General features: G+C 39.5%; 2 protein-coding genes across 3 annotated transcripts in view; both read right to left on the bottom strand.

Moving 5' to 3' along the window:
* Positions 1-2,720: 2,720 nt before the first annotated feature.
* LOC135613964 (alpha carbonic anhydrase 7-like) lies at positions 2,721-5,064 on the bottom strand. The gene is made up of 7 exons (XM_065110959.1): positions 4,995-5,064; positions 4,694-4,935; positions 4,486-4,595; positions 3,619-3,721; positions 3,353-3,523; positions 3,185-3,238; positions 2,721-2,804 (listed from the first exon to the last, which is right to left on the bottom strand). The coding sequence occupies exons 1-7, from the start codon at positions 5,062-5,064 to the stop codon at positions 2,721-2,723; spliced, it is 834 nt and encodes a 277-aa protein (XP_064967031.1).
* A 1,558-nt stretch (positions 5,065-6,622) lies between these two features.
* LOC135615519 (importin beta-like SAD2) overlaps positions 6,623-20,356 on the bottom strand; it is a 42,122-nt gene continuing 28,388 nt past the window's right edge. For both annotated transcript variants that reach the window (XM_065114141.1, XM_065114142.1), the window contains exons 15-22: positions 20,212-20,343; positions 17,992-18,095; positions 17,694-17,873; positions 10,581-10,720; positions 10,367-10,506; positions 9,834-9,931; positions 7,061-7,181; positions 6,623-6,976 (exon numbers count right to left, since the gene is read on the bottom strand). In XM_065114141.1, coding sequence (XP_064970213.1) covers positions 6,756-6,976; positions 7,061-7,181; positions 9,834-9,931; positions 10,367-10,506; positions 10,581-10,720; positions 17,694-17,873; positions 17,992-18,095; positions 20,212-20,343 — 1,136 coding nt within the window. In that variant the 3' untranslated portion in view covers positions 6,623-6,755. The remainder of the gene's footprint in view (positions 6,977-7,060; positions 7,182-9,833; positions 9,932-10,366; positions 10,507-10,580; positions 10,721-17,693; positions 17,874-17,991; positions 18,096-20,211; positions 20,344-20,356) is intronic.

Raw genomic sequence — 20,356 nt, forward strand, 5'->3', positions numbered from 1 at the left:
TTTGATTCACTGAAAGTTAGATTTTTTTTGTTCAGTGATAACCCTCCCCCCTCAAGCAAAAGCTTTCCTGCATCTCTTCATTTTGCTGTTCAAGCACTTGTGCTGATGCTTTCTCATCTTTCCTTGCAAGTGCTCATCTGCTCCATTGACATTGATGTCTTTTGCTGGGATTCGCACCAAAAAGCTAAAGTATATGCAGAAAGCAAAAGTCATATATATATATATATATATATATATATATATATATATATATATATATATATATATATATATATATATATTCATTCTTGAGTACCTGAAGAGTCTAATCAGTTCAAACAACAGTGTCTAGATTAGAGTAAAGCAAGATTCCAGTTGAAATGGACAACCTTATGTTCTTGCCAAATATTCCAGTTCTTTAGTCAATGTACCTTATCTAATTTGCTTACCAGAGAATGAAGATAAAGTAAATCACTGACAGACAACTCAGCAAAAAATCAATTACAAAGGAACATTTAATGAGCAGAGAGTTGGAAGTGTCAATATGTAGGTCAAGAAAAGTTCATCATCAAGAGCAAGTGTAGGGTTGGTAGCAGCTCACCAAGACCACATGCACAAACCTAGAGATGAGGGAGGACTTCAAAGGTCACCATGACCACATACTGATGGTGTATACATAAATGTATCCATCGATAGAGCAAGAGAAGAAGAGAGAGGGTACAGCCTCACCTCAGACACTACTGACATCTGAGGCTGTACTCTCTCTCTTCTCCCATTGGTCTCGATGTGTTGTTTTGATCCCTCCACTGCGACAACCTCTCGAGGTGTAAGCACCCCCTTATATAGGCAGCATTTCGACCTTCAACCACGGCCGGATAAATTTGACAGGGAGAAGACCTCCGCAAACGACATGGCCAATAATGCAAGGCCGCGGTGCAAGTTGATGAACGCGCACAGTGATGTGATTGATGGCTTAACCCTTTCCATTGGCCTGCTGTGCCACTTTGAGGAGAGGCACACGTAGCTGGGCATAGAGCTGAAACCCTAGCCGAAGACGTGAGGGGGTGTGTCGGCAAATCCAAGTGCATGACTCCTTTGAGGGGTTCTAATCTTGACGTCTTGCGCAGGGAGGGGAGGGGGCTGGAAATGGAGGTCCACTAGGAGGAGATAGTGGAGACGCTGTAGCAGAAGATATGGATGATCGACCGACGGAATCCACCAGCTGCATGCACACTGTCACGCTGCTGTAGCAACCAAATTTATTGGTCTGGAAGAGAGAACGATCGATGTGCAATGAGTTTGTGCATTCTGAAAGCATTAGGCTTCCCAAGAAACCTACACAGTTAGGGTTACTGACAGAGAGAGAGAGGGAGAGAGAGAGAGAATGGAGAAGATGATCATAAAGTAGGGTAAATGGTTGAGAGGACTTGACTTCTACCTCCACAACTTCCGTCAAGCCACCATTTTAGGGCATACGACAAACATGAAAGGTGGCCTCACCACAAGAGGCAGCAGTTGTCACCCTCCCAGGGAGAAGAAAGTCTCAGTTACAGCGTCCCCACTTCACATTGGATATGCATATCTCACACATATGTGTCATGATTGTGGGCGAACTGTTCATGCGTTTTCCATTAGAGGATCATATAAGTTCTGCAGCCAATGTATGAGAGGTAGGATCACTACCACAGAGATAGAAGATAGGCAAAGGTGGAAGAAGACTATGGCCATGCAGGTGAACAGTTGCCAGAGAAAGAAGTGGGCACCGATCTCTCTTCCCTGTCAACCGATGGTATTGCAAGTGTTCTATCTGTTTAGCACTGGCAGAAAATTATGTCTGGGAATTATGATTCGACTTGGCCAAAACTTGGTAGCTGATTAACAGAAAGGTTGAACCTCAAAGGATATTGGAACTTCCAAAGATTTGGTAGCAGATTAAGAGAGAGATTGGAGTAAGATTCTACAAGGATATCATTTGAGGGAAAGCAATATTTTGCTGGAGACAGCTATCAGCTCTGTAATCACCATGCTGCTATTTGGATTTGATGTGAGCTTGTCTGAAACTTAGCTGATACCAACTCAATTATTCTATCACTGCCAATATGAAACTAAACTATCACTTCCAATACAAGATTAAATTACAGATTATAATCTTTCTTATTAAATACCAAGATAACTCAAAAACAAATCACATAATCGACCTATCTATAAGTAGCTCTTTCCTACTTGGGTTGCTCACTCTATACAATTCTAAGTTGGTTTTGATATCATTAGATTAGTCCTTTTCTACTTAGAGCACTCACTATGTCTACTATTAAATCAGCCTTAATTTACTTAGGCTAATTATTTCCTAATTAAGTCGATCTGATGACTAATAGAGCAGTATTAATCAGCTCGATCTAATGAAATAAATAACATATTAACTTGATGAACCTAATATCAATATTGACCAAATACACTTCTCAAGCCTTTATAAATCGTCATATAAATCATCCTTTTAAATATTTAAAGATAAAACTACATACATTTACTCTCTTCAAATCCCATATTAAATTAAAGATATTATAAAATAGCTATTAAATTAATGGTAAATATGGATTTATATATGCAAAAGAAAAAAAGGCTTTAAAAACCATCATGCATGTCTTTGGTAAATATATTTGTTTAATTTCCATAAAATTAAACAACCATCAACAGTCAGTAGCATTAAACATTAGAATGATATGGGTTTATTAATTCAGGGACTAATTTTCATGTTTAGGAGGGCGATACAATCCAATAAGTCTTCCATTAATCGGCTGCCGAGGTCTTGAATTGTTCTCATAATCCTGAAATTTAGCAAGTGGAATCATGTGAGGGAAAATAATATAAATCAAGCTTAATTAGCTGACTACATGCTCTTGATCATCAAAATATCAAATTTATCATGTGATCTAATCAATTTTGAACATCAAATTTATCTTCCTTTACTTGAAGAAAAATATAATCATACTCAATATCTCATATCGGTTTCGATAAGATAATGGTAAAGGTGATGTTTGATCCCAAGACCTTGCTATTAATAATGAAACCTCTATTAACTTTATCTTTAGTATATTATCGAATGAGATTTCGAACCCTCAAATTTTGATAGTAAGTGATAATATTATTATGTCCGATACGAATATACGATGTATAAAATGAAAGAAGGGAGTATAATGCTACTCACATCATCAACAGCCCGTCTTAGTAGTCTCAATTGTTTCTTTGACACAGTCTTCACCTGCGAGCAAGAAAATAACACACTGATTCAATTGATTCTGCTCGATAGAAGATAATAATAACAACAGTAAGATGCCAACACCCACAACATAATGAGATCAAAGATACGACCAACCTTCCTTAATATGGTCCAAATGACTCCTTCAGAACAAGGGGGAGTGGTAAGAGAGCCCATGTATCTGTAGTACCTCTGCCCCATCCTCCTGCTTGCATGGCTTGGGTCAACTGCTCCCAACTCCTCCTCCTTATCTTGCTTGTCCTTGACCTTCTCGATGGATCTCTCCAACTGAGCAGTCGCCACCATAGCCTCAAGTGTATATATATTGGTGATAGAAATCATGGCTAATGCATGTAAATGTATACTGATATTATGCTAATTACCTTGTGGATAAATGGATCAGGAGGGCCAGTTTTATAGAGGAAGCCGACCACCGCGGTCTTATTGTCGGCACTCTGATGAACCATATGCATCTCCAAGGAGAATCTGCAAACATGCAATGCAGCAGCCTTGGGATTAAGACGAAATAGAGTGGAAGGTGGATGCTATTGGTTGGTTCCTTAGATCCACAAGTCAACTTTTAGTTATGTAGTACGTGTTTCAAGAAAGTCAACACTACGTGTTTCAAGAAGTTTGTCACGAGAATATTCATATTTGGAAGAAGAGATAGGATTATCACACAAAAGAAGAGTAGAATAAGGTAAATTTTTTTTTATGTTTCACTCAAATTTTTTTTTATAATTTTAAAAATTTTATATATTTCATGAACCAACATAAGGAGTTTATATAATCTCCAGAGATATATTACATTAATTATATTTAATATAAGTCATTCTTTTCGAAGAAACCTTTTCAAGAATTCATAATCAATTATCCTTCTATAGTTATTTAATGTGTGATACAATGTACCTCCTCATGATATGTTTCACCTTTTGATACAATGAATATCTTTATGATATCTTAACAAATTTAATTCCAACAAGAGATTAAAGGAGATAATTAACCCCACGATGGTAACCTACTGTTTAGAATTTGTGTGAGAGATTAAAGGAGATAATTAACCCCACGATGGTAACCTACTGTTTAGAATTTGTGTTCAACATTATATATATATATATATATATATATATATATATATATATATATATATATATATATATAACAGGAAATATTACAGAAGGTTCCTACTCCTCAATAGTACTTTGGTACGTAGTTAAGAAGCCATGGATCCACCGGAAGGGATGACGCACCTGCGTCTATTGATGGAGTGCTCCGACGGTGAGTGCCAGTGTAGCTGCTTCAGCTTGTACTCCGTTCCGTTGATGGTGATGCCTCCGGCTTCGTGGCCGTTCCACATCACCTGAGTGCACGAGAGGTGTAAACCGAGCCGTACGTACGTAGGTACGCACGCACGCATGCATGCGTGATGCAGTGTGGCCACAAGATCTATGGACTCACCGCGATGTCGTGGCCGCGGTTCTTGATGGCGGCGTCGGCGGGGACGTAGGAGGTCCGAAACCGACGCAGCCGCGGGAGACGCCGCACCATCTTGTCGCGCAGGTCGATCGGAGACTGCGACTTGCCCTTCCCGCAGGTGATCCAGTCGTTGCGGATTCTTCCCCAGTTGTCTGGTCCTGTCTTCGTCCCTTGCTTGTACCCGAACTCTGGTTCCTTCTCTGAAGGCAAAGGTGACACAGAACCTAAGATCAATCAAAAGAGTTCAGATCGGAGCTCGAATGCGATCATGGGAAATACTCACCGTCGCCATTCGAAGTCACCGAGTTGAGGAGCGCGAGGAAGAGGACGACGGAGATGGCAGCGAGCTTCATGGTCGGTGCAAGCAGAGAGAGACGATCCTGAGGAAGATGTAAATAGAGAGAGAGAGACAGACGGAGAGACGGAGAGACAGAGAGAGAAAGAGTAGAAGAACAAGGAAAGGGTTTCGGTGCCACGTTACGCTATGTTATTGGATTTAGCCCTGCTTTCTTTGGATATGGGAGGATGGAATGGTAAGTTGATCGACACTTCCGTGATGAACGAGGAAAGAGGGGGACTGATTGATCCCCACAAAGAAAAAGATGTATGAGAAGGAAACAAACATAAATAATTCTATTTTTATTTTCTGTAAAGTTCATTTATTTTGATTTTTTTTTTTCCAAAGGGAGTCTTTACCTTTTTCTTTTTTCTTGTTGGACAAAAATATCCTTGACGACTAATTCGTCTTTTTCTTTAATTCCCTCCATTAAAAAGTGAAATCTAAATGAACCGTGATATTCGATCGATCCTAAATTAATAATAATCAATAAAATCAAATTATATATATATAATAATTTATATTAATAAAATAAATAAAATAATTATAAAATTAATTATAAGATTTAAAATAAATCATTATAAAATGCAAATATATATAGAATAAAATTAAATCATATTATGGAATATTAAGCAAAATCATTAGATAGACCAATAAATGATTATAATATTTTAAAATCTCAGAAAACATTAGAAATAACTTACAAAGATCCAAATGATCTTTTTTTGCTATTTTTAAATCTTTTAAATACGAGTCATTAAAAAAGTACAAGAGTATGTTATTTTTAATTTTAAGTAATTTAAAATAAATTTACAAACTTTAGGACAAAGATCACTTGAATATTATTATAGAATATCTTCTTAGATGGCTAGTTGCATTGTTTTTTAATAAGATTACATTAGTTTTGGGTTAGACTAAAAAATAATATAACTCATATTATACTTTTTTTAATAATATTCAAATTTTCAAGAAACCTAAAAAACTATTTTTTTTAGATATATCTTTTTATTTAATTTCAACCTTTAAAAAACTAGAAATTATATTATATTTTTCTATTTTAACCCAATTTAAAGTAAATTTATAATTCCCTTAGAAGATATATAGTTTTTATTCAAATAATAATGAAACCCCATTTGAAAATAGTGTAAGTCACCATTTATATTTATATATTTTTTAAATTTTCATGATGTCTTGTAATTGTCTTGCAAAGGCCTAAATGATCAACTTTGCTATTTTAAAATTTTCAAAATAATTATTATTTTTATTTATTTCAATCGATAAAAACTTGAAATTATCATTACTTTGCAATTTTTTGTTTTTATAATATTTATAATTTTAAGATTATTTTATATTTTATTAATATATACATTGGACCACTCTAAATTTTGAGTTGCTTAAAACTTTCAATTGAATTAGTTCTGAATAATTTCCAAGATTTTATTTCTTTTTCCAATAAGTCGACAAGCAAGCAAGAAACATGGCACATCAGCCAACAACTGCAAACAAGCAAGCAGGAAACTACGTCACGTAACAAATATGTCCATCACTCTAAATGTGCATACAAAGGTCTAACAAACTGCATCACGTAACAAATACGCCCTTCACTCTAAATGTGTACACAGAGGTCTAACAATACCCACCTTGGGTGGTCAAAAGAATAAACTCCAAACATGGAAGACTGCAGAGGAGATGATAAATGGCACAGCACTAGCTACCCACATTCTTCCTCCATTTAGGAATTAGTAAGACACTATGAAGAGGAGGGATGTTGATTTTTACTGAGTTGCTGCCTTGTCTCAGCCTTTTTTTCTTGATATTTGCTCTCCTCCACTCAGCATATTGAGCAATGCCATTTGCAAGAGTTTGATAGTGGAAATCCAGGTTGTGTATCAGGTTCTGAAACCTGGTAGGGTTTGAAGCTTGCACAGCTGAGCATAATGGTAGCATGTCAGATATAAAATTATGAAATAAGAAGAAATAAACGGAAAGAAAGACACCACAAAATGACTTACCTTGAATGGTTTCAATAAAGAAACTGAAAGGATCAACTTTATCAATTGGTGATTGTAAGTCATTATCATGGCTGTTATCATCATCAGTCTCATCATTTGACTGAACTCTTCTCTTCTGATTCTGTCATAGATAAGCAGACCACATAACTGTTGATGCAACAAAAATAATCCAAGAAATAATTGGCACTAAGTATTGAGTTGCACAGTTCATATACAGAGCAAAAAAAAAAAAACAAAGATGATGCAAAAGGATTGGAGAATATTATATAAAAGTCCCCAGGGGCTTATTACATCCCAACCCCTCCCTTGCTGTCTACAACTTTGTCCTGATGTGGATCACAGAGCACAGCCATCAGACACCTGCCGGAATCTTAGGACTTTTCACTAATTTCACAAGCTTGTTATTACACCTTGACAAAAAGGTCCATTTACTTCTCTAGGTTACTCGTTCCCTCCACCATAATATAACCAGTGCTATTTTTAGTGCCATAATGCAACTGTGCTAATCTAATTTAAGGTACTGGTTATTAGGTAGTCAGTCATCCTTTGCAGTAGCTTCACCTTGGAAGACATGTCTCTAAACGCATGCTTGTCTTTCATCTGATGATGGAAGGAGACAAACTTCAGTACACTACTGTAACTAATCTTACAAAGAAATCAACCTCCAAGCCCATAAACTAGATTTAACTAATGAAAAAACTAGGGCATAGTAAGATTTAGTGCAGCATCTCAGCTTCTGGATAAGAAAAGTTCTTTCGACCAGATCTCTGTCAGTGATAATTGAAAGTTATCTAAATCAAGGTACTAAAAAAATGACCATACCCCCCCTGTAGCGTCTTGGTTTTTCACCCGTCTGACTAGGAACTGGAATGTGGACTGTCATTTTGCTTAGTATGGTTCGAAACTGGGTGTAACTCTGGTATTTGATCATCTGCCCTGGCAGTCAAGTTAGTCCTGGTTTCAGGATCCAAAAATAAATCTGTTATGAGCTTCTGAGCCTCTGAGGAACTTTTAGAGGCTCTTTCCCTCATTTCTTCACCACTCTCTAAAATCTAAATCTCAACCCCATTTTTGCCATAAAATTCTTCACCGAACACTCATATTTCACTTATCAAGCCTCATTTCTCTCAAATCTAAGACTAACTTCATTGAATCAAAGGCTCATACTAAATCTGAACCTCAACATTGAAATTAATCACTTAATTTCCCTTAAATAAAAATGTGTTCTTGAATAAAATAGAAATTAATCATTTAGTTACTATCATGTTTGTAGTGTTAAATATAATTTAATTTCATACCCTTTTATAGCACAACTAATATCTTACTACCAAGAAAATTAGACTAGAACACTAGAAACATAATCGAACTAAAATAGATTCATTACTAATCTGACTGGATTTGCAATAGTGCCTGTATGGTTCGATACAGGTAATATTTACTAATCAGATAGGTTACAATACTTGGACCAAGTTAAATCGGATGGTACACTAGTATAGAACTTACATTTGGTGGGACGATATAGGGTCAATACTGGGTAGCCTTCTTTTTATTTTTTTCAGCCTTTTTTATATTTTTTAAGAACTTGCTACATTTTGGTGTCCAAAGTCTCTATACACCAGAGTACCGACTACCGATAAGGACAATTATGATACTAGTCTTAGTCCTGACCAGTATAGTTCGAGTACATAGTTACAAACCTTGATCTGACTATCCTTTCAAAAATACTAATAAAATTAGGTACATTATAAGCACTTGAACTCCCTATAGCTTTCAACAATATATATATATATTCCCGGCCAAGTAGCTGTAATGTCCTGACTCCTGACTATGCGGGCTTGGCTCGTGGATTTTCTTGCCAAAATCACTAGTCAAATTAAGAGCAGTTAAATCTCCTTTTATTCTTTATGACAAAGTGATGCATGTGCCTAGTTTAAGTAGCAATATTACCCTAAGCGAGATCATTATAGAGCTTAATAGCAATAAAAGACCCATGCAACTAATGCCAAATAAGTGCAAATTATTGGGACATTACAATTAGCACATATGCTATATGAAATTGTTCAAAATTAGATATCTGTCAGGATTTTCAATTGTTTTTCTCTAATTCTTTTTCTTATCTTAAGCATATTATGGCACCTGCCAATTTAGATTGCACAAGCAAGAGATAATCCAAACCAACTTGTGCACATTAAGCAATCGTTTGATCGCAGAGGCTTAGCATCCAGCACCAATTTAGTGTCAACAACAAAATCTTTATCCAATTTAATGTTCAACCTTATTGGTTCCTTGATCTAGATAGATATAATAGGTGCATATATTATAAGATTTATCAGTTGATTCATGCTAGACAAACTCACAAATTGAAGTGCAAGGATTCTAAGAAATCTATGTCAATATTCAACCAAGGTAGATGAGTTATACATCATATGGGAAAAGAAAGAAAATCAGATCAATAAATAAAACTATAGAAGTCTAAGCTGCAGATCCATATTATAACAGGTTTAGGGACAATATCATGATAATGAAAATACTCACATTTACTAAACTAGATAAAGAATTGAGGAGCAATATTCTGTTGATAAGATAATTATGAAGAGGGAATCTCAGAATAAAAAAACTCTTAATCAGAATATTCTTTACAAGAACCCACTTTGAGACTCTGGTCATATTTCAGATAAGAAAAACTATATAGACAGCATAATCTAACTGAAATTTTCTGCATAAACTTCACTGGAATATCTAGTGATAAAAGATTTTACATTCATCTACTAACCTCTGTTGCCAAGTTCTGAAGTTTTAGACTGGCCACTTCATCTCCATTCTCAGCATCATCTTCCATTTCTTTACATTCAGACTCTTCTTCTTCCTCGTCTTCCACATGAGCATCGAAGCCATTTTAAGAAGAGAAGTTATTATTTAACCAAATAAGCAACACTCGGTACTAAAACAATTGTCTGCTTTTCTAATTGTTGAACATATCAGAATCCAATGAAGAGTATGCAAGAGACGTAAATAATATGAATACACAAAGTAACAAATTAACAGACACAATTAGCTAACAAGTATGGAAACGCACTTAGAATGTAAGATAGAAAGGAGTTAAAATTTCAGAACCTCAGAGTAACAGTAACTTGAATCCAAGGAAACAGTCAGATCAAATGACATATATGATAAAGAAAAGAAAGGGAAGAAAAGTGAAGAAACAACAGGAAATGATCCACATTCATATGAGTAACAAAGAAGGGCAGTCAAAAAACTTGGGAGAACATAATCTTTACATATGCAGAAAAATGCAAAACAATGTACCTGCAACTTGATTCTTATAAGAAATTAGAAGATAAAGTGTTGCTTTAAAGACGTGTTCTAAAGCTTCACCAGACAAGTGGTCCGTAGGAAGGCCAAGAAGAGAAATTAATCCCAAGCAGCAAACCTTTTTATCATGTAGCCTACAATTAACATTAGTCCTGCAGTCTACGGTATTGGTGGAAAGTGCCATGAAAGAGAAAGCACAAAGTCTTACCCTCTAAAGTTTACACTTATACCATTCTTTCCAACTTCTTGCAGCATCTGGAACCAGAGATTGAAAATATCTGAAACAATGCCAAGCTTATATAGCATCCCAAGAGTCAAAGAAGTGTTATAGTAAAGAGCATCAGCAATCTGCAAAGAGGCAAGATATTGTAATAAAATGAAAAAAAAATTTAAAAAGCACCAACTACAGGATTCCAAATAATTAATGAATTGGAATTGTTAAGATACAAGCATAGGAATACTTTTTACAGAATTTCATTCGAGTTAGAAGATGAATAAAGATGTATCAAGGCAAGCTTAGAGGTGAAGCACATAGACAATGAATTGACAACATCAAGATAGAGTACGTAGAGCAGAAAACCCTTCAATAAAACTATTCTTCAAGAAAATTGCAAGCATAACACTAGAGAAGACATACAGATAGAAAAATGACTTTTTTTCAAAAGCATATTACGCAGACATGCACAACCACAAACATAGCATCTAAAATGGATGAAGAAACTCTGTAGGATTGTCATAAACAAACACAAGATCAAAATCCCAATAAAGCCCATTCAGACAATTCAATGCTTCAAAAGAAATTAGAATGAAAACAGTCACTTATAAACAATTCCATGACTAAAGAAAGCAAAGTTTGCAATACCGCTGGATACGATTCAATACTAGTGGTATTTATCAGTCCGACAGCAACTAGTACGTGGATCAGGGTAAATTGGGCGATACACTAAGTACAGGCCCTATATCGTCAGGGTAAATTGGGTGATACACTCAGTACAGGCCCTGTATCTTCTGTTACAGAGTCAGTACAATATGGTAAACCTTGTCTAGGGCCTATTGTTACGGACAGTCGTTGCGCACCCGCAACAACTTTCAACGAACCGTTCTGTAACGGACAAACTTCTAAACAAGATGTTGGATGTAATGCTTATGTCTGTCCGTTGTCTTTTGGCATGTTCATGCCTTGTACAGAATGTAAAGGGGCGGCCGAAGGCTTAATAGTCCCATTTTAGTTGGGTTGGTGGCCTCTTTAGGCTTGTAAATAAATGTTGTGTCATGTGGACACGTTCGAGAGCTTTTCGGTCTGTAATGGACCATTTTACCCTTTGTTGTGCCACTGTTCAGAGCTTGTAAAGTCTGTTTGTAATTTGCATTGTCTATGAAGTGTTTTTCGGACATGTTTGCTTGTGGATCCCGATTGAGGCGTTCTCTTTAACCCGTTCTCTCTTTTGTTGGTCCTAAGGGACAATGGGAGGCTTCGGGGAGGCTGACCTTTGCGGACGGACGCGCGAGGGTGCCGCACGCCTTAGGCAAAACCAGCTAAGGTCGTGACATTATGGTATCAGAGCGGGACAAGCACTCATAGAAACACTTGACATGCAAACGTGGGGGACCTAGCGGGGCTGCGTTGAGGGCAGTCAGCACACGCGCGACCGTTTGAGGGAAAACGGGCATGGAGATGTAGGGAAAAGAGTCGCTCAGAGGAGCGGGCATCTGAGATTGGCATTCAGAGGAATGGCCAACCCTTCGCGCAAGAGGCACCACGAGAACAGGCAAGCTTGGAAGAATTTGGAGCGCACAAAGGTTGGGATGGCTGAGTTTGAGTTGCGGCTCAACGTTGACAACTTTACTTGATGGTGCTCAAGGCAAGCGAGGCGCTTGGCAAAGGACGAGACCATGCAAAGTGGAATGAGTTGCTCAGCGACCGAAAGAGTTGTGCAAAGCTCACAGAGGTGAGGGGAATTGCTAACTCGAAGAATTCGGTACTCATGCATGGGCTTGTATGCGGACGATGGATTGTTCGTGGCCATCCCAAGGCGGTCGAGACTCGGCGCCATGGAGCATTGAAACTTTCTCTTCGACATGCGAAGGATACGTCCGGAGGAGGCTGAAGTGTGCAACGAGTTCAGCATGTTGCTAGGCCTTGAGGGGTGCAGCGGTGGCTGTATTGACGTGGAGGCGCAATCTAGCAAGTGCGTTTGCAAGAGGCAGAACAATGCACAGTTTGTTCAGCAGATCGGAGTAGTCCAAGGGGATGGTGGTCTCCGAAACGAAGAGAGATGTTGCTCCAACGGGACAGTTATCCAGGAGGGATAAGTCTCAGCTCTCCAGAGGGAGAATCATGTGCGACGGACTGCACATGTTGAGGAGGAGTACCTCAACAAAACAACAACTCCACGAAGCTCGATGGACTGAGCAAGCGGCGAGGAGTCGTCGCATGATCTCGCTTGAGAGAATGCATTGGTGGATGCATTGCGAGATCAAGTGGGGGAGCGACCCAAAGCAACTCAAATGGAGGCACACTTGGAGTCGATATGGAGATCGGACTCAAGGGAGGGCTGACCCGTGGAATGGTGGGCGCGAGGGCCACCATCGACTCAATGCAAAAACGAGGAGCGGAGCAACTTGGGTATAACTTGGCGAAGTACCCAAGCCACATGAAGGGAGCCAGCATAGAAGTTGGAACATGGAGCAGAGGCACAGTGCTTTCCCTAGACAGAGGTCAAGGACATGAACTCTTGCAGAGGCAGGAGTAGAATCATGTTGTTCCATGGGTCCTTCATTTTGACAGAGCGGACTCATCTTGCATGGTGCCAAAGACGAAGGGAGCTTCGGGGCACATGCACCTTATCTCGGAGGAGCATTTGATGGAGGAACTAAGGAGACTCAATTTGCGGAGGCAAAGTTGAGTTCAGAAGGCCTTAGCACGGGGCAAGAGGACGCAGAGGCGGGTACTCTTGAAGAATATGCCACAGTGTTGCCATTCAAGTTGCCATGAAGGAAGCAGTGCGCAGCGGAGATTGTGCTGGTAGGGGCAGAGGCCCAGGATCCAGACAATGGTGCACAAATTACAGTGAAGTTGGTGGACTTCGGGAGCTACTAGGCGACGGACTGTCCTAGAGCGGTGCTTCATCTAGGTGTGACCCAAGAGTGGGTGGATAAAGGTCGATTGCCAAAGGAGCAAACAAAATCGAAGGTGGAGGAGACCCTGCGATGTATTGGCAGAGGCCACACATTGAGGGTTCACAATTCGAGTTTATTCCACAAGGATCAGAATGCAATGGAGATGTCACCAGGAGGCGACATGGTGCAGCGGATCGTGGTGGAACAGTTCGTGGCAATGCGACACACACGACATAGTCCCGTGAGGGATGAGATCATATGGAGGTATGATCGGGAGCTACTGGGAGCTCCGCTTTGGTGAACAACACGACGGCAGGAAGGGCTATGGATTCAAGGAGTGAAGGCCATGGTACCGCAGAGGCGGGTCTTCCGGGCGTGCACCGAATTTTGCATCGGATGAAAACCTTGGTCATCAGCATATGGGGGTTGGGTTCCACCAAGGGAAAAGTTCGAATGCAAGTACCAGTGAGTTCCATGGGAGGGACTTGATCATACAGAGGTATGATCGAAGCAGCTGGAGAGTTGGACTGCTCTAGAGCTCATATTCGCTTAAGGGAGCCCGACAAGTCAGAGGACAAGGTCGAGTAAGCGAACGTTGCTACCAAGGAAGCTAAGGAGAACAGAATCGGTGCAAACTCTACAACGTGATGGCAGAGGCCATGCATGAGAGTTGCAGTCTGTCTTTCCATCGACCAAACGGACTGCTTGGAGAATACAGTGATGTTGAAGCAGGGGGTCGAAAGGGGCGAGGAAGCGACGACGAGTCCAGAGGGACTTAGCTACCCAAAATCAAGCATCAGTTAGAATGGAGGTGGACTCAGAGGAGTGTCACGGAGACATCTCTACTGATTGTGAAGGAAAGGGATACAGAGGCGAGGCGAAGGATAGTAGGGCCATGGGCATGGCAGCGCCATGGTACCGCAGAGGCGGGACTTCCGTGCAAGTCATTGATCCCTTGCTCTCACGGAGGGAGAGCGCTTGGTCGTGAAAGGGGCCGAGGAGGTGGAGCATGCAGAGGCAATCTCCAAGTACCGAGACAAGGCTGAAGGGCAGAGGCCAAGAAACTTCGTAAGACCGGTGTCAACAAGTTTCTCATCAAGATAGCCGTAAGTGAAGGACTTCGGGTCATGCAAGAGTGCACGACCAAGGAACGAAGTAGGCAGTACGTGGTGCTGTACCTTTGCTACTCAGTGGAGTAGGCGGCAGGGTTGATGGAGAAGACGGTACAATCCCAGAGGCGACCTCATCTATCAGAGAATTACTCCAAGTTGGGGTGAAAACTTCCTGCATTCCAGAAGTTCAATGACATTGAGAAGGTGAATCACAGTAGCTAACTCAACGCAAGGAGTGCAAACACTTCAAGTGCTTCAAAAGTGTGAGCAAAGAGCAGGCGAAGGCCAGTAACCAGCTCGATGCATGAAGTACAACCTCGAGGAGGCGGGCGAAGTCAAGTAACCTTTGCCTTCTCAACTCTTAAGAGAATGGGCGAAACCGAGTACCCCAGTTCTCTTATCTATCCAGCAGAGGAGCTCTGCACAAGTTCAAAGACCCTTCGAAGATAATGGAAGACAATAGTTGTCAAAATCCTCACCAACGGTGATCAGTGCTACTGAGAGTAGATTGTCCGCTTCATTTCCCAACGAAATGCCAATCAAAAGCGAAGTGATGCGAACCTACTTGGATGTGACAACTAACTGAAAGAAGAATCAATGAGCAGATTTTGTGGAGGAAGGACCCAAAACTTCAGAAGTTTGCGAGGCGATGCTCGTTAAAGCTCCAACAAGCATCCACCCAGTTCAAGCAGCATGTGGAAATTTTGAGAAACTGGCGCAGTAAGAATGGTCTTTTCCTTCATTTGGTGGATCCGCAGGAATCAACGAGGATCAACACAACTCAGCCAACCCCACACCAGAGTCAGAGTCATTGGCGAGTTGAAGCAGCATGGCGGATCAAAGGTTCGACTACTCAGAAACAGCAGCGGAGAGCAGCTGGGAGCCAGGAGGCGCATTGCAGCTGGAGCGGAAGATTGAAGACTCAGCAAAGGCGAAGAGTTGCAGTGTTCACAAAGGCTTCGACGAGGACGTCGAAGGGATAAGTGGGGGAGAATGTAACGGACAAACTTCTAAACAAGATGTTGGATGTAATGCTTATGTCTGTCCGTTGTCTTTTGGCATGTTCATGCCTTGTACAGAATGTAAAGGGGCGGCCGAAGGCTTAATAGTCCCATTTTAGTTGGGTTGGTGGCCTCTTTAGGCTTGTAAATAAATGTTGTGTCATGTGGACACGTTCGAGAGCTTTTCGGTTTGTAATGGACCATTTTACCCTTTGTTGTGCCACTGTTCAGAGCTTGTAAAGTCTGTTTGTAATTTGCATTGTCTATGAAGTGTTTTTCGGACATGTTTGCTTGTGGATCCTGATTGAGGCGTTCTCTTTAACCCGTTCTCTCTTTTGTTGGTCCTAAGGGACAATGAGAGGCTTCGGGGAGGCTGACCTTTGCGGACGGACGCGCGAGGGTGCCGCACGCCTTAGGCAAAACCAGCTAAGGTCGTGACAGTTCGTCACTCACATCCACATGTACAGCTTCTTGGCAGCATGTTTTGCCTTGGTTTTAAGTCATTTTGCTTGTAAAAATGTAAGTTCAAACAAGTTGCAGCGTTACCAAGCGATCGCTCACCGAACCGAGCAAAACAGCCCCAAAACAGCTTCGTTTTCGTGTGCCACGGGCTGTTTTCTGCAGTCCGCCTCCGCTCACCAAAACGTCAGCCATCTCAGCCCCTTTGAACCCCCCAGGTGGCACAGGGCTGGATGGGGCTTCGGTATAGTGTCGGACGTTGAACAACCTTTCGCAAGTTCGCACGTTACCTTGACGGGAACTTATTGTCGCGCCCGGCTCCCGGTGAGCAGCTATTTGTGGACTTGCGGCTATTCGTTCAAACCTCTTAAGGTCCTTGTTTTCCTCCTCTCCCTCTTTTCTCTTGTGCACGCAAGGTGCTCGCTGAATTGCTTGTAAAGCTTCCCCTTTTCGCGAGACGTCGGGACTTGTCCGTCGCTCGTTCGTTCGAACTAATCAACTTTCTCTTTTACAAGCCCTTCGGGATCTGCGAGAGGTTGCAAGTGGGCTGATCTTTGCGGAGCAATATCGCATGGGTGAAGCGCGACTTAGGCAACGCAAGCTAAGTTCGCGTCTTGGCCGCAAGGGTGCCTCACGCCTTAGGCAATTCCAGCTAAGGCCGTGACACTATGCCACCCATTATGCCTGGTATAGGGCCTTTTAGCACCCGATATAGAGCAGTAGAAGCATTGTACCAAGCAGTTTTCCTTTTTTCAGCTTTCTTTTCAAGCCTTTTCAAAAAATTGGTACATACTAGGGTACCGACACTCAGCAAATGGTACAGCCCAAGGCATGACTAGCACACTACCGATACACAAAATTGAATCTGGCAAAAAAAGTTCTGAGATGATCAACTGCTGGAATTGTGAGACAAGTAAAAGTTCCAAAAACATATAGAACAAACCATAAAAGATAAATATAATATATGTAATAATAATATATCATTTTCATGATATGAATAACATGTCATAGCTCCCAACTAGTTGGAGCCAGCAAGATAGAACCATACTACTGGAATATTTTGTTTCTGTTAAAGCATTTCTTAGTCTCTTCTAAAGAATTAACTCATATTGTCCTACCAACACATTTATAGGTCTTCACTGGAATGTGATGGAATACAAACTAAATGTATAATCAGCAACACATCCGTGATCATGGATCATCTGAATTTGTTTATAAGTCACTAACATTGGATAAAACAATAATAATCACAAGATCTTCAAGAATTATGCGGACCAAAACTGATCAGAAACATTTTTCTGTTAAATTAGGAACAGAATCATCTAACAGAAACAAACAAGGCACTGACTTCCAAAACCACTCACAAATTTTTTTTTGCAATTGAAGTCCCTAAAAACACATAGACATATGTCCACACCAATTTTCTGAATTGCATAACAAACTTCTTTGCAAGCACACACCTTCATCCAATTGTTGTCTAGCCTGTTTGATTTCACAATAAAAAGGACTAACAGAACTTAATCCATCAGTTGATTTCATTTGCATGAAATAGATTATGTAATCCATGCTGTAAAAAGAGAACAAGCAAGTCAGGTATTGCCTGCTGGCACATCAGAAAGGAATGCTTACCACTTGCATCAGAAGACACTTCATATACGGCTTCTTTGCTTGATGCAATCGATTAATTGTAATCCTCAAATAAGGCTCAACCCACTGATCCACTTGGCCTTTACAATTTCGGAATACTGCTCCAATCAGCATAGGTGCAGGCTCAATTTCACTGTCTTCCATGTTTCTATCTAACATGATCTGTAAATTCAATTAACAAAAATATTTTCACCACAAAACATGTTAATGATCACAACTTTTGCATCTTTATCATAAATTCCAGTTAAGCACATACAGGAATAGGATTCTTAACACTTACTCTTGAAAGTACTTTCCACAGGCTTTGCTGGTAATCTGGATCTTTGCATGCAAGAAAATGAGCAGTACTCCGAGATATATAGTTGTCCATCGGAACAAGCATGTCTGCCAGAAGAAAGTGACACTAGATTAAGTCACAAATAAGAGTCCTGAAGAAAATATAAATTAAGCAAACTAATGATAAAACTAATTGGATGTGATCATCTGAAATATTTCTGTTAACAGGTACAGATGATTCCAAGTAATGTAATAGGCCAATAGCACTATCAATTGTAGGAATCTTCAAAAGCAATAAAAGCTGAAATTATTCGATCACTTTAGGCAGAAACAGAAAAGTTAATTCAAGCCCACAGAATTATGGAAACATGTAAAAACATATATGTAAAAAGGGCAGCAACCTAAGACTTTCATCTCAACAAAAGAAAAAGAGAGAAATAGAAAAATATTAATCTGTACTGACCAATATGAAAGGTATTCTAAACCCAGCCACATGATATTTCGTCACTAACAAATGCAGATGTGTTGGAAACAACCTAGAACATGGAATAGACTTTTTGATAGAAAACAAACTGATTTGTGCCTTTGGAAAGATGAGCTAAGGGAATATAATAAATTGGTCTAATTTAATTTATAAACAAAGTATTCTTGTTTAGGAAGCTATTTTATGATGTCTTTTGATAGTGGGAACTAAGATCTCATCCCACTTGTTAACATTCCAAATTCTCCCAAAAGAGGGAATGAAATCCCTCTCAAAAATAAAAACTATTATTTAATTTGTTTCAACCACACACTAGGAATTGAAATGCTCACACTGTTTCTAATTGTAGTGGTCAAATTCCCATAATCAACCACCACCTAAGAGTTTATGTACAACAACATGATCTTTTATAGGATATTTTTAAACTCTTCAACCCTAATATCTTGTAACTAACAAACTTTAGCCTATCTTTATTTTTCTAACCAAAGAGAATAGGTAACTAATAGTTTGTGAGATAGATTCACCAACTTTGTTACTCTACCAAATATAAAAACTTCAGCTCCACACTACAAACCACTACGTATGTAAAATTATTGCATGCTTTAATTGAAAGAGCAATCATGAGTAATGAATTGCATGTTAATTATTATCTATATAAACCACTCACCAAGGTTTTTAAATTTAATCAGGTTTGGCATGCAGACTGCTTATAACTAGGTGGTCCAGTCAATTTGTTATTCAATATTTCAATGTGTTTTTTTTTTTTTTAATGTACCATCGCCCAATGTTCTAGGATTCACAATTCCTTGCATGTATCTCCATGCTGCCGCTTGTTGATGCTTGTTCCTGCTGCTCGCTGCTGTTCGCACTCTCGTCACCCACCTCATCTTCGGTGCATCTCTTTCTCTTCCTTCATCTTCCTCTTTATCCCTCATTGTTCTTCTTCTTTATTCTTCCTCTTCCTTCTTCCTTCAAGAACAGACCTGACCCATACCAGTCTGATCATGGCTGGATTGGTACTAGTATCCGAAATTGCAAATGTTGCCATCCACTAAAATATTCTAGTTATAATTTAAAATAGTTCTAAAAAGAACAATTTGTACATTCAACATAGTGACAAGCAAGGTTGAATTGTAGGATCTTTCACAAAAGGCATATAACTCAAAATTTAAGAACAAGCAAAGATGTTAACCATGATCAGCACAAGTGAGAAAGAAACAGATCACCTGATTGAGTAAACCAATGTGATTAGTGATAATCATTAGAAATAGACATTTACTTTCATATTGTTCTCTCTTCATGGGAGAGGTCAAGAACCAAACGTAGATCACTGAATTGAAACAAGATGGTCTGGATTAGTGAAAGAATTTAAGGGCATTTGCGAAGTATTAGTGTAATTAGATGTGACGACAGTGGCACCATTCCTCTATCTCTACCTTTTCCCACTCTCTGTCTCTCTCAAGAATCTTATTAACAATCAATCCTTATCTACACTGTAAGACAACCCTCAGAAACAAACTTTGGTAAGTCCATCATAACCAACATGGAGATACTGAATTACAGAAATCAACAGAATGTGCAAATCAATTTGCAAGAGCATATACAAAAAAGGCATACAGCTGAGGGGCAATATTCCAAACGTGATGCATAGAGTAACCCATTCATTGCATATAAAGTGTAAACAAGAACAAATAATAGAATGCAAAAAAATCCATTGTGATTAGCATGTATATAGTGGCTTACTCTGAAAGAAATGTATTGCCCAATTTTCAAGGGCTTCTAGAATTAAAGGCCAAAGACTCCACATGCCCAATGAGATTGTTGGGGAAAACATTGTAATATAGGAGACAATTTCCAGAACTTCTCCAAAAACATCTGTGGAACATGG

This window comes from Musa acuminata, chromosome BXJ2-6 (assembly GCF_036884655.1).
Source record: "Musa acuminata AAA Group cultivar baxijiao chromosome BXJ2-6, Cavendish_Baxijiao_AAA, whole genome shotgun sequence".
NCBI lineage: Eukaryota > Viridiplantae > Streptophyta > Magnoliopsida > Zingiberales > Musaceae > Musa > Musa acuminata.